Here is a 13159-nt window from a genome sequence, read left to right on the forward strand (position 1 = left end):
CCCCCCCCCCCCCCCCCCCCCCCCGCTGAGCGCTCAGGATGCTTTAAAAGAGCTGAAGTTGAAGCACTTAAATACTGTAAAACACACAACCTGCCACCCACATGCTGCAGGTCACACACACACACACACACACACACACACACACACACACACATAATCTTTACAGTGATCCACAGAGGTTATATTCTTTCCTGTTGAACGGCCCAGAAGAGTCGCTCTTATACTTCCTTTACTTTTCCCTTCAGACGCTGAAGCAGAGGAAACGTAGATCTTCACACCTCAGAGAGGAAGCTGCATTCAGACCTGACACTGACTCAGAGTCAGGATGATGCTACACAACAGGGCGGCAGCACAAAAAAACAGGATGTTATAAAATGTATTTAAAACTGAAACGGAGTAAATCTGCTCGTTCAGAAAAAGAGGAATGTGTATTTTAGATTGTTTTGCGTCTCGTATCTTTTCATCTGTGGATCCAAACTTCTTTTTTCGCTTCATTTAAAAACTGTAAGTAACATTGTTCTGTTATCGGCAGAGAAAATAAATATTTCTGATGAATCTCCAACAATTATTTTCTTCCTTTCATTAAATGTTCAGGCTGCAGTTATTACAAAATGCTGAACTGTATTTAATAGTGTAGCTCGTGGGAAACGACTGAGAGAGTCACACAACATCCGGCTGAAGTGAAGGTTTCTAGTCTGTTCTTCGCACCTGTGACCACACCCACCAGTGACATCACAGTGGACCGACACCCTGCAGTACGTCTCAGTACAGTTGGACCACATTAGTGTGGGAGTCCCGGTGTGAACCCCGAGGCCGTTGTTCACACGTTGCTGCTGTTGCTGTTAAATGTACAGAACACATACTTTCCCAGCATGCACCGGACATCGCAGTCACGTCAGGGAGACGTCGGACTCTAACGACTCTGACGTCGGAAAGACGTCAGATTAAGGTTGATAATAAGAATCAGTTTGGCAGTTGTTGGGTTTTCACTGTCTGCTGCAGGAACAGCTGGAACATCTGCCTCTTGTCAGATCTGCTCAGTCTGTGTCGAGCTCAGGGAGGGAAACTCAGGAGCACCCACCTGCCCAGGATGCCATAGCAACCACTTAGCAACCACCTGGAAACGCATTAGCAAACACTGTAGCCATAACCGCTTAGCAAACTGCTACCTGCCACATCAACAACAACACAGCAGCAGCTAATGTGTATGCAGCAAGACATTTCTAACTTCCTTCAGTCACATCAGATCTCAGAACAGCGTTAGATCCAGGATGTGTTTAGCCTAGCTTAGCATAAACTCTGGAAGCAGGGGGAAGCCTATAGGTCCATGCTCTCTCCTCTAACAGGCCTACTGTACATATCCACACATGTTTGGACTTAAGCCCAGTCACGTGCATCACGTGTCTAGTTTGCAGAATGCAGGCGTGACATTCACCGGCGTCGCTGCATCAAGTCTGCAACACCTTTTTACTGCGTCGACCTCAAGCAACGCTGGAACACGTATGTTCACGCCGCCACGTCGCCTCAGACTCACAGAGGCTTCAGCTGCTGTCATGTATGTGATTTTGTGGTATTGTTAGAAATCTCTTCTTCTTCCATTGTCATCCACACACGTGTACACACTCACTGCAGGTGATGATGATGTTGGTGGTGATGAAGGCCGTGCTATTGTGTGTGGTGTTTCCACAGCTCTTTATGTGTCCTGTGTGCAGGAGGCCCCCGCAGGCGGCCGGCCCTCATTATGAAGCTGTTTAAACGGCTCAGATCGGGCCGACACCTGCTTCTCATTGGGAGCTGCAGCCGCCGCGCTGCCTTGTATTCCTGAGAGGGAAGTGCAGAGCGCTGCGATAAAGTCAGCCGCCTTTCATCTTTACACAAAGGTCATTAAAAAACAGCTCTTGTTCAGCTTGATCACTTTTTCCTTTAACGGTGAAGGAATCGGTTAAAGTGTGCACACGTGTTGGAGCCGGAGCCGCTTCCTACAGCTACTGGAGCTGCAGCTCTAAATACATTCAACTTAAAGGATTGAACAGTATGTATATTATATTTCTAGTTATGTCAGCTTTGTTTCACATTATCCATATAACCACAGGTACAGAGACGAAGTCATGACATCACATCTATCTATCTATCTATCTATCTATCTATCTATCTGTCTGTCTGTCTGTCTATCTATCTATCTATCTATCTATCCATCCATCCATCCATCTATCTTGTGTGAAGAGTAATGGCTAAACTGTGTTTTGTGATGTCACACTGACCTTGACCTTTGACCTTTGACTCCCAAAATCTAATCAGTTCATCCTTGAGTCCTGCTGAATGTTTGTGCTAAAGTTTTGTCAGAGCGTTTCTGAGATATCGTGTTCTTCACGAGAATCGGACGGACTGACGGAAAACAAGGCGCCTCCAGCTCTGACAGTCGCCGGCGCGGAGGAATAAAAAGGAAATATGAACATTTAACACCTGCGCTCAGGTTGTTACATTGTCTACAAGTAAATTTTAGAATTGATTTTAAAATTTGAAAGCTTGTTTTTAGCTGGAACAGGCCGCTGGTCTCCACAAAAACTGGGGAAACTTCAGCTTTTATCCTCCAAGCCGCTGGAACATGCCACATGATCAGATTTTATTCCTCCTTTTTAACAGTTTTAATTTACACATCTTTTTTTACTGATCGTTTATTGGTCTTAATTATTTTACTTTTTTAATGGTTTTTATTCATATCATTTCTGTTTGTTTTGTGTCTAAGGTTTTATCTTTACACTGACCTCCTCGTTTTTGAGTTTGCAACTTTCTCATCTCAGAGAAACAGTAAGAGAATATTCACATAAGCATTGAGTCAGTAAATCAATGCACCAGGATTTATTTCAGTAGCTGTCGCTGCGTTTCCATCCAGTTAAGTTTAAGGAAAAACTGAAGAAGAGAAGCTGTGATAAAGGCTGAGGAAAACAGATTTTTAATGTCTTCTTAATGTCTCAGTACTGTATCCTGCTGCCACTCTCCCCTACAGGCCTCCACCTAACCAGAAACACTAAAACTGGCCTCAGATACAAGGCATTTTAATGGAAACACAGTCCCTCCACCCGTCCGTCAGGCCGTCAGTCAGCCAGAACTCCACTCCTCCTGCTGTAATAGAAGCTAATAGAAGCCAGGCTCAATAAAAACACTATTAACCACAGTGGAACCTGATTCCACGTCTACCAGCCGACCCCTGGCCTCCGACCCCGAGGTCAAACAGCTAGAGGACGGATCGACACACCTTCCATTAAACATCAGAGAGGCTGCTCTCGTCACTGTACTTTCCAGAGATCACCTGTCAATCAAACAGTGGAGGCGGAGCTGAGAGGTTGCAGCTTCTTGGTGAGTGGAGCTAGACAAATAGTTGACGTATCCTCACCTCTGATTGGCTCCGGTGTGATCAGGTGGTGTTGTGATGGTGACAGTTGTCCCAACCAGCCTCCTGCAGCTTCACCAGCTTAATACCTTACGGCTTCAAGTTCCTGATCAGCAAAACAATAAAACACTGTTTGTTTCCATAGTAACCAGAAGTCACAGCAGACTGTAAACCTTCACCTGGTACCTGACAAACTCATTCAATGGGTGTTGATACACAGTAGAGTATAACAGCACTGGGACTATTAACTACATGTATCACTCCGCATTACAGGTGTTGTATTTACTGTTAATCAGCGTTACATTAACATTGTTATCTCTCTTACATCGTAACAAACAAAGATGAAAATATTTCCAGAGATAACATTTGAATTAAATGATGTCTGGTCGTCAGAAGAGGATGAAGGGAAGAAGCCTGGACACTTCAGCCCACACCTGAGGTCATGTGTAGGCGGAGTAGCAAGCTAGTGTGCACTGTGCAGATCAGGAAAATGTTTATGTGTTGCTTAGCAACAGTCCAGTACCGGAACTATTTGTGTGTAAATGACAAAAGTCAATAATCAACAGTTAAATGTTAATTTGTTATTTGCATGTGTTTGAGCTTTATTCACTATTTTCTTCTATTTCTGTGCCTTTCTTTTGTATAATTAGCTGCTGCAGTGGCAAAATATCCCATAATGGACCATTAAATGTTTAATCTGCACAATCTTATTTAGCTTGATTCAGCAAAAATGTACGGTATTTTCCTCCCAACATTTGAATTCCAAAGCAATTTGCATTCTCCGGTGTCTTAAGTTATCAAGAAGAAATTTCATTTTGGCAAAATAAGAATCACAAATGAGCCTTAACTGCACAAACTGCATCTACCATCAGCGAAGAAGGGTGGAGGTTTTATTGCATGTATGGAGCCATGTGTCGCAGCCCATATCCTTCATCCATCCATGAACCAAGACGCACAAAGAATTCCTCAGTTTATCTTCATGTATTATTTAGTAACAGATTAAAGATTGTGGTGTTGCTTTTGGTTCATTCATATCTGGGTCACATTGTGGCCTGTTACAGCAAAAAGTGAAGTCAGGTTCAAGAGTTTTAGCTCTGTGGTGGTTGTTTTTAAGGTCTAATAGAAGTTATCAGAGAGAAAACACAAGACTGGCCAATCTCCTATCTGTCCAGTGAAATATTCTGTAATCCTTTAATTTAAAGGCTGTTAATCACAGAGAAAATCAGAAATCAGAAATCATAATCTAATTAAAGGTCCCATATTCTACTCTGAAGTTTTTCAAGTGTTGATCCATAAGAAGATATATTTGCGGTTTTAAGAACCAAAAATCATCTCAGTGTAGTTTTACATCTCCTCTCTCAGGCTTCTCTCTGCAGCTCTAGTAACAACAGGTCGGTGAGCCAATCAGAAGAGAGGAGGCTCTGAGCCTCTCTTCTGATTGGCTGACTGTTTTCTGAGTGATCCAATAAAAATAAAGCAGATTTCAGGTAAAAACACTCAGAGAAACCAAATCCAGCAAGGTTTGGATGGTGGGTCCAGGTGGGCGGGGCTTGGTGACTGCTTTGTTGTGACATCACAAAGTTCCAGAAGTCCTGACGGCTGGTTTTAAGGCTCAGTTTCTGAATACAGGCTGTGTGCATTTCTCTGTGGACTGAGGCTTTGATACTTTCACAGTATTAATATAGAAGCTAGAGCTGATCTATAATCACACTACACATGGACACAGACCTTTACACTGGAGGAGCTTTAATTCATCAGGTCATTGTGGCACTGTGGTCATGAATCTTTCCTGACTTTCCTACAAATAAAATCCAGACTTATAAGACTTGCTGAATAATTACTGCTTGTATTTTTGTGTGCACTTGTTATTTTAGTCGTCAGTGGAATGAAATAAGAAGCCAGAAAAACAGCCAGACACGTTTTAACTTGAGTTCCTTCAGAAAGTTTTTGTGGACGTGACAGGTCTCACGCTGAAGAGATAAAAATAATCCTCACTGTGACCAAATGTCCTCTCACATTCAGGAGGACAACACCAACAATTACAGCCAGGTTGGGTTTGGCTGCTCCTGCTCTACCATCACACCACACTTTTATAAAAGCTGCTGTCACCTCGCTCAGTGTTGTGTAAACGTTAACACGCCTGGAGGATTTCTCTTTGCTGCCCAGAACTCATTGTGTTACTTATTTTGTGACTCACAATCCAACCAGCCAAGAGTCATTTATTCTTCATACCTGGAGCTGCAGACGGCTTTGGCAACATTAAACGGTTCTCTATACTGCTATCAGAAGAAAATTGTTTATCCCTGTGACTTTCCCTCTGGCACTGAGCTCCTGTTGAACCACCCTTATGAAACCTGCGGTCAGCGAGCCCACGTCTGCAAACAAACCTCTGCTTTTGGTTTCTTTGTCTGTCAGATTTAGCTCTGAAAGACAATTACAGCAAGTGTGGTTCTGAAAGATGAAGAGCAGCTCTGTCCTCAAGAAGTTTCTTACATCTATCCGTCGTTATCCAATCGCTCCTGGAACCAAAGACAGAGCTGAAGGGATGTGCCACACCGGTTGCTTACATGTTCACCTGTCTGCTTATCCTGAAGCTCTTCTGCCCCCAGTGGCTAAAAAAAAGTATTAACTCAACTGTAATAAAGGCAAAGCATGAACTGTAGGCTACTGTATCCCTATTTATTTATAAGCTGTAAAGTTTTATTACCAGGTGTCATGGCAACACAAACATTCCTGCCCACCATGCATCCACCCTGTTGCTAAACCAAAGCACACATGCCATTGTTTATACTGGAGAAAGGAACAAATCCATCCACTAAAATAGAATTCACACTGTTCTGTTTCCTGAGATCTGAAGATTTGATGCTTCATTAAACTAAAAAACTCATTTTAAACCCAGATGAAACGATCGAGCTGCTCCAAGTGCAAATGAGCTTTTTTTTTCATGGTCGGAGCAGAGAGTGGCTCCGGGTTCCCTGCAGAACCACCACAGGTTCTGTCCGATATCATCAGTGATACTGTTTGTTGTAAGTGAGGTTTCTGCCTGACTGCTGCCCTCTGCTGATGGACCACACACCAACACAGCTGCTGTACATTTTGTCCCTGGCACTGATTAAACAGCTGGAACAGAGGGAGGTAAAAAGTGTCATGAAAAAAACTTGAACGCAAATTCATTTAAAAGTCCATATTTTAACATAATTAAGAAGCATTACTGACACATGACTCATGCGTCACCTGCTCCTAACTCAACATCAACAGATCCAAGAAATTTAACACACCATGTTTTTGTGGCTGCATCATTTCATCAAATGGAAATAATACAATATTATGTATACGCATGCTTGTTTTCTTTTGGCCCAGTATGTGCCCGGTTCCACGGCCCAAATCTGGCCCGTATGCAGCATGACTGTCAGATACTACATCCACATCTGGACCAATTCTGGTGCTGTCAGTTAATACCAGAGGATAACAGCTGGAATCTGCCCAGATGTGGAAGAATATGGGCCGGACTCGGGCAGAGGAACAAAGCATATGTTGGACTGGGAGATTAATTTGCTCTCTACTCTGTTTGTGATCTATTATGGAGTTTAAATTAAGATATGTTGAAGAAAAAATTTCCTATATAGATATAAATATTAAAATAATATACAATTTAAAAAAAAAAGACACAGTCTCGACTCTTCTGTTTGACAAATTTTACTGTTTATTATTAAGAAAAACAAACCGAGACATGAGAGTACAGAGTGAAAATGACTTGGGACGACAGAACGCAAAGTTCCTACCTCCCAATATATTAATATACACAGCTACTAGCCTATGTACAATATATGTCTGGAACAATACTGAAGATGAGACTGAAGCTCAAACAGTGTGGATGAGAAACCGGAGAGAACACAGCAGGAAAACAAACAGGACGTCTCTGATAGAAAGATTCAAAGCTGCTGAATTCCTGTTGGAAAAAAAACAAGAAAAAAAAACCCAACACCTTTCCAGAATAGAAATAATCATGAGAACTAGCTACTATAAATTCTGATAGATAATCACTGATCAATAACAATTATCACACCTAATCTGCATTCACACACTGAGATATTATAGATCACTTATACTGTACACTATCAAACTAAATGACTCGTCTATCTCTCTAATGCAACCAGAACAAAATACACAGGCTCACTGTAGCAAAGGACTCTGGGAGATTGAGTTTAGTGGTTTCCTTACTTCCTGCACTTTTCCTCTCATCTTAAAAAAAAAATCTTTTCTCCCTCTTTTAATCACATAATTTGGTACAACAGAGCACCTCTGGTCAACCACTATAATCCCAACTAGCTCCCAGTGCTCAAAGGAATGTCGAAAACACTCATTCACAAAACTCATCATCTCTTAAAAACACACACACACACACACACACACACGCTCATACACTCATAGAAGATACAGTACAGATAACAAAACACTACTGTAACGACAAAAAACACTCGAAAATGTTTGGTCTTCCTCCCTCTTTACTGTCAAGATGATTTTGGTTTACACCCTTTTATATTTTGAACAATCTGTTCTACGGGAGGATTCAAAATACTGTACACGCGTACTGCATTAACTAAGAGGCTAAAACATAAAAAGAGTGGGACATAAAATGAAGAAATTGGTAGACCCATTGGTGACGGAATTACTTTACTTGCAGGGTTAGCTGGTGAACTAACTGCTAACATGCTAGCACTTCAAGTTAGCTAGCTTGCTAACGCCCTGCTGACGTCAGTGTTGACTTTTCTTGCAGGGTTAGTTGGTGAACTAACTGCTAACATGCTAGCTCTTCAAGTTAGCTAGCTTGCTAATGCCGCACTCACGTCAGCGTTTAACTGATGGCAGCTGTCAGTCTTCTTATGCTACTGCGTCTTACTTATTACTGGAGATTCCAGTTGTCATAATCAACAAACACTAACAAAGCTAAACAGAAAGACACAAATGTTTGCTACATTTCTGCAAAGAACGTTTACTAGCTAACAAGCAAAAAAAAAAAAAAAACAGAGTGAAATTTGAAGAAAGTGTAATAACCTTGAGTTACGGTTGTTTTTGCAGAGATGCTAGGGTCATGCATTTAATAACCTTTAGCAACAGACTTTGATGGAAAGTTGGATATATCAGAGGTTTCAGAAAAATTAGACTTTCCCAGACAGTCATAATTACAAATTGGATGTTGAACTCGTTTTACAAGTAGGAAATTATGGTAACTCCGATATGACGTGAACGCAGCATAACTGTCACTTAGTGCTCTTGCTAACTTGGAGAGCTATCTAGCCTATTAACTGTCTGTTAGCACTTAGCTAACAATCACTTAGCTAGCTAGCCAGCTGTCTCATAACTGTCTGCAAACCATGTCAACAATGTATACTCTACAAAGGAGGGTTAAGTGAATGGTACAACACAGGTAATGAGCCATATTAGCATTTCCTGTGTTGGACTCTCCATTCCCTCAAAGGTCAGAACTATCAAGTTTGCTACTGGTGGACAATGGAATATTATATCAGTCAAAAAGATGTTCTTGTATCTGTAACCATAGCACTGAAGTTTGTTTGTGTAAGCTGAGTTTTGTACTTTTTGTAGATCTTGTTTATCAACAAGGAGTTTGCAGACAGAAAACAAAATTAACAAGTTCTGGATAAAAACATAAATGCACAAGGTTACAAAACTACAGTTACAGATACAATACCCTGTTAGTACAGCTTTTTGAAGGATTGTAATTCTCCATAGTTGACAGCACAAATTTCTGTGTTGAAGTTCACCAAACTTGAATTTGGATTCCAATTCATGAAAGATTTACACAGATCTGCTTCGCCTGAATTAACTGATTGTAGCAATTCCATTGAGATAAGCTGGAAACTATTAAAATGTTGGTGTGACTGGCATATTAGAAAAATCCAAGTGGGAGAAAATATGTTAATCCAGTTTCAGTGTTGGCAAGAAATGCTGCAGTGTATGGAAAACCCATCATCACAACAGCTAACAACATCATTACCTTTTCCCCTGTATCTGCCTTTCCACAGATTTACTGAAGACTGCACTAACACTGTGAAGTCCTCAGCTCTGCATTCATTTTGTTCTGTGCTGCATCTATCCTGCATTAGTTTTGTAAACAAGACTCTTTCGATTGCTATGCGACAAAAATCAGTACAGATTTAAAGAAACTTGTTTTTCAAACATACAGAATGTGAATCTCCTTCAGGGCATTAGGAAAGGTGCAGCAGTGATTGGCTGGTTACTGCAGTGAGAGACCTGACTTGTCCAAGGTGTATCAGGCCCCTGCTCCTCAGTCCTTTGTGGCTCATTGGCTCTCAGGTCCGAGGGCCCCATTCTAACACAGTAGTTCTGCTATGTACGGCCCAAAATGTGAATGTAATGCCTGATCTCCACTTGTCAAGACTTTACCTCGATGTGGTCAGATTGACTACTGTAGTCTTTTTAAATCATACCAGAGTCTAATTATGAACTGGATACAGACAAAAGTAGACAAATAACTCAGAAAGCTAACCAACATCTCCGCAGTTTTGAAGCTAAACCTTGTTTAACCATAACCTGACTTGCTAAGTACTTTGCTTGTTAGTTAGACAGTTAAAATAAAGTAAAGCTTGTCCCCCAAGAACTAGCTAGTCAGCTAACTAGCATCTATACAAAAGTTGTGGTATATTCCAACGGGGCTAGAGTGTCTTCATTGTCTTCAAAACTAAATCTTTTCACTATAACACCACAATTATAAAACCAAACTCGCAACGTTTCTTGTAGACTGGTGAGTAAACAGCTGTTAATGCTAACACTAACTATGTAGCTATATAACTATATAGCAAAACTCACAAGTAGCTCCTTTAATTTGAACGGTTTGTGATTTGTTTCACTGTCTTATTAGCGACATATCTACTGACTTCAAATTTCAACATTGTACAGCTCTGTGGCTAGCTGGCTAATGCTAACCTAAAAAACTTCTAACTCCATCAAGGCAGAACAGGACTAATGGAGGCAAAGCATATACACCTACAGGTCTATGGGCTCCAACACAAACGTATACACACTCAGTATACATTTGTAGGCCCAACCACAAACACAGACAAAGGTAAAGTGATACCTTGACATTCGATCTTTACCCACTCGCAGTACCCATGTTATTAATGTTGGCTAAATTCCCACTGGTACCACACAGATGTAAGGCACTTTGAATAAAAGAACCAATTTGCAGATGTTATTGGTGTAATGTTTTGCGGATTAGTTTTACAATTTTATTATAATAATGTAATTTTAACACAAACAATCTGTGTTTCTCTTTGGCAACAAAAAAAGGCACTACTTGTTTTTCTTCTTATTTGGTTTCAATGTGCCTCCGATTGTGATTCTTTCCTAAATTACCCACAGTTACCCACCGACTGACCTTCAGTCTGTGAACCACAAAGGTTTCGACGCAGCCTCTCGGCACTGTGACGTGAACCTCAGCTGAACAACATTCATATCCACAAAAAAAAAAAGACCAAAACAAGTGAAATACAATAAACCAAGAAAAATAAAATAGAATAAAAATAAAATCCTACACTACAATTTGACCCTAACCCTAGCTCCAGTGTGGGTTAATATATGAACATGAATAACTGAGAGACACAGACACAGTGCTTTACAATAATAATAAAAACCACAGGGACAGGAGAAAGTACCAAGACCGAAGAGTCTGTCCAGAGAGGAAGAAAATAAAGTTTACGGCACCTTTGGCACAAAGTAACACCGTGAAAAGAAAATATATCAAAAGGGCAGACAAGACATTTTGGTCAAAGAGGCTTAAAGAGATGTGTGAAACTGTGAAACTGTGAAACTGGCATTGACAGAAATCTTTCAAAAGCTTAGAAATCTTTGTTCACTTTGAATCTTGCAAAACGTTTCTCCTCTGATTTGACCGACCTTTTCTTTTCTCATCTCAGTCGTGTCTCTCAGAATAGCGAGCTGCTATTCCCACAAAGCAAAACCAACCTTCTGACCACAGCTCTGCCAGCTCCCTCATTCCCTCTGACAGCCTCTCGCTCTCGTAACACAACACCAGTCTTCTCATGTCAGTTCGGTTGTCTTTCAGGAGTCCAGAGGAAAGCCCGAGTGGTACGTCCCAGCGACTTCGCCTCACTGGTTGACGTGGGGCCTCAGGGCCTGGTAAAGCCCCTCGAAGGAGGGTCGGTTGGGGATATCTCGACTCCAGCAACGCATCATCAGCTCGAAGAGAGAAGGTGGGCAGAGCGGAGGGGCGTACAGGAAAATCTGACAGACAAAGACGAGAGAGGGGATCAGACGGTAAAGACCTTTCAGAGATGTAGAAACGGTGAAAGACCCTGAATCAGGTACACCTGGATGCAAGACGTTTGATTCATCTCACCTGTCTGCCCTGGTTCCTGAAGAACTCGCCAGTGTTCTCTATGACCTGTTCGTCAGACAGCAGGCTGTAGGGCTGCTCCTTACACAGAGTGAAGATCTCCCACAGGGTGACACCGAACGCCCACACGTCACTGGCTGTGGTGAACTTACCCTGGAGGGGAAGCAAAGTGTCAGTGTGGTAGAGGTCAAATCATTATGTTTCATGATAGAGCTTTTAAAGTTTAAGGATGTTTTTCACACCTTAATGTTTAAGTCCGGTTAAACTGAACCCTGGTTGATTTTCCTCCTTGGTACGATTCGTTTGGACAGGAGTGAAAACAGTAATTGGACCAAAACCATCGTGCCGAGACGTTCGTTTTTGGTGTGAAAGAGTTCTGAACTCGATCCGACCCCACTAGTTTGAGCTCGACGGTTCCAGCAACCTTTACTCTGGACTGTAGGGGTGAAAACGCCCTAAGATCTCTAGGCCCACAAGGTTTTTTGACGACCCTTCAGAAAAGACAAATGGCAAAATCTAAAGATTGACCAAAAGTGACCCACTGGACTTTGGGTCTTTGGGTCTTTTGGAGCCATGATGGACAGAACTCAAGAATAAGAGGTTCAAAAGTGGTTTTCTTCCGCACACTTCACTCCTGCCCTATATTAAACCTTCCCTCTGCCCCCTCACCAGCAGGATGCTCTCCCAGGCCATCCACCGTATGGGCAGCACCGCCCGGCCCTGGATGCGGTAGTAGTCGCTGCTGTACAGGTTCCGGCTCATCCCGAAGTCGGCGATCTTGATGGTGAGGCGGCGGTCCAGCAGGCAGTTCCTAGTGGCCAGGTCTCGGTGCACGAAGTTCAGAGATGCCAGGTACTTCATCCCCGACGAAATCTGCACCGACATGTGGAGGAGGTCGGACAGACTGGAGGGAGGGAGAGGAACGAAGTGAGAAGTTCAGATAACATGAAGCGTAAACGATGGTATGTTGTTAGCATGTAGAAACCGTGTGTGCGGCGTATCAACCTGACTGAAGGGATGTTGTTGGCGTGCGTCAGCGTGCTCTCGATCTCCCGCTGCGACAGAAACATGTTGAGGTCCCCGTTCTCCATGTATTCGGTCACCATGCACAGCGGGTCGGACGACACGCACACACAAAGCAGCCGGATGATGTTGGGGTCGTTCAGACGAGACATGATCTTTATTTCCTTCAGGAAGTCGTTCCTGATGGACGGAGACGAGACGCGAGACATTTTCATAAAATATTTCAGTCACATTTTAACCAATTCTACCCAAGCATCTATTCCTCAAGTGTTTTTGTGAATGCGTGTAGTGACCCCTCAGATTTATCTTGTGAGCATCAGGGTCCTGATCAGACACCGCATTGGCCGCTG

The 13159-nt window shown here is 42.3% G+C and overlaps 2 protein-coding genes across 2 annotated transcripts in view; both read right to left on the reverse strand.

Moving 5' to 3' along the window:
- LOC111649851 (protein-lysine 6-oxidase-like) overlaps positions 1 to 11474 on the reverse strand; it is a 15325-nt gene extending 3851 nt beyond the window's left edge. The window contains exon 1 of the mRNA XM_087172109.1: positions 11396 to 11474. Within this exon, the coding sequence (XP_087028235.1) occupies positions 11396 to 11474 (79 nt within the window). The remainder of the gene's footprint in view (positions 1 to 11395) is intronic.
- LOC111649852 (discoidin domain-containing receptor 2-like) lies at positions 7072 to 13033 on the reverse strand. Its single transcript, XM_023399551.2, has 4 exons — positions 12792 to 13033; positions 12456 to 12690; positions 11790 to 11939; positions 7072 to 11674 (listed from the first exon to the last, which is right to left on the reverse strand). Exons 1-4 carry the CDS (start codon positions 13022 to 13024, stop codon positions 11540 to 11542), a joined length of 753 nt encoding a protein of 250 aa, XP_023255319.2. The 5' UTR covers positions 13025 to 13033; the 3' UTR covers positions 7072 to 11539.
- Between the last annotated feature and the right edge of the window lie 126 nt (positions 13034 to 13159).

The sequence above is a fragment of the Seriola lalandi genome, unplaced genomic scaffold (assembly GCF_002814215.2).
Source record: "Seriola lalandi dorsalis isolate HSWRI2012SDOR001 ecotype SW California unplaced genomic scaffold, Sedor1 jcf7180002052049, whole genome shotgun sequence".
NCBI classification, from domain to species: domain Eukaryota; kingdom Metazoa; phylum Chordata; class Actinopteri; order Carangiformes; family Carangidae; genus Seriola; species Seriola lalandi.

Excerpts from the sequence above, each read along its gene's own strand:
- LOC111649852 (XM_023399551.2), bottom strand. The coding sequence starts at position 13,024 with ATGAAAATGTCTCGCGTCTCGTCTCCGTCCATCAGGAACGACTTCCTG. Across the intron at positions 11,940-12,455 it reads CCTGGGAGAGCATCCTGCTG|GGTAAGTTCACCACAGCCAG; the intron begins GTGAGGGGGCAG and ends CTTCCCCTCCAG. Across the intron at positions 11,675-11,789 it reads TCAGGAACCAGGGCAGACAG|ATTTTCCTGTACGCCCCTCC; the intron begins GTGAGATGAATC and ends TTTGTCTGTCAG.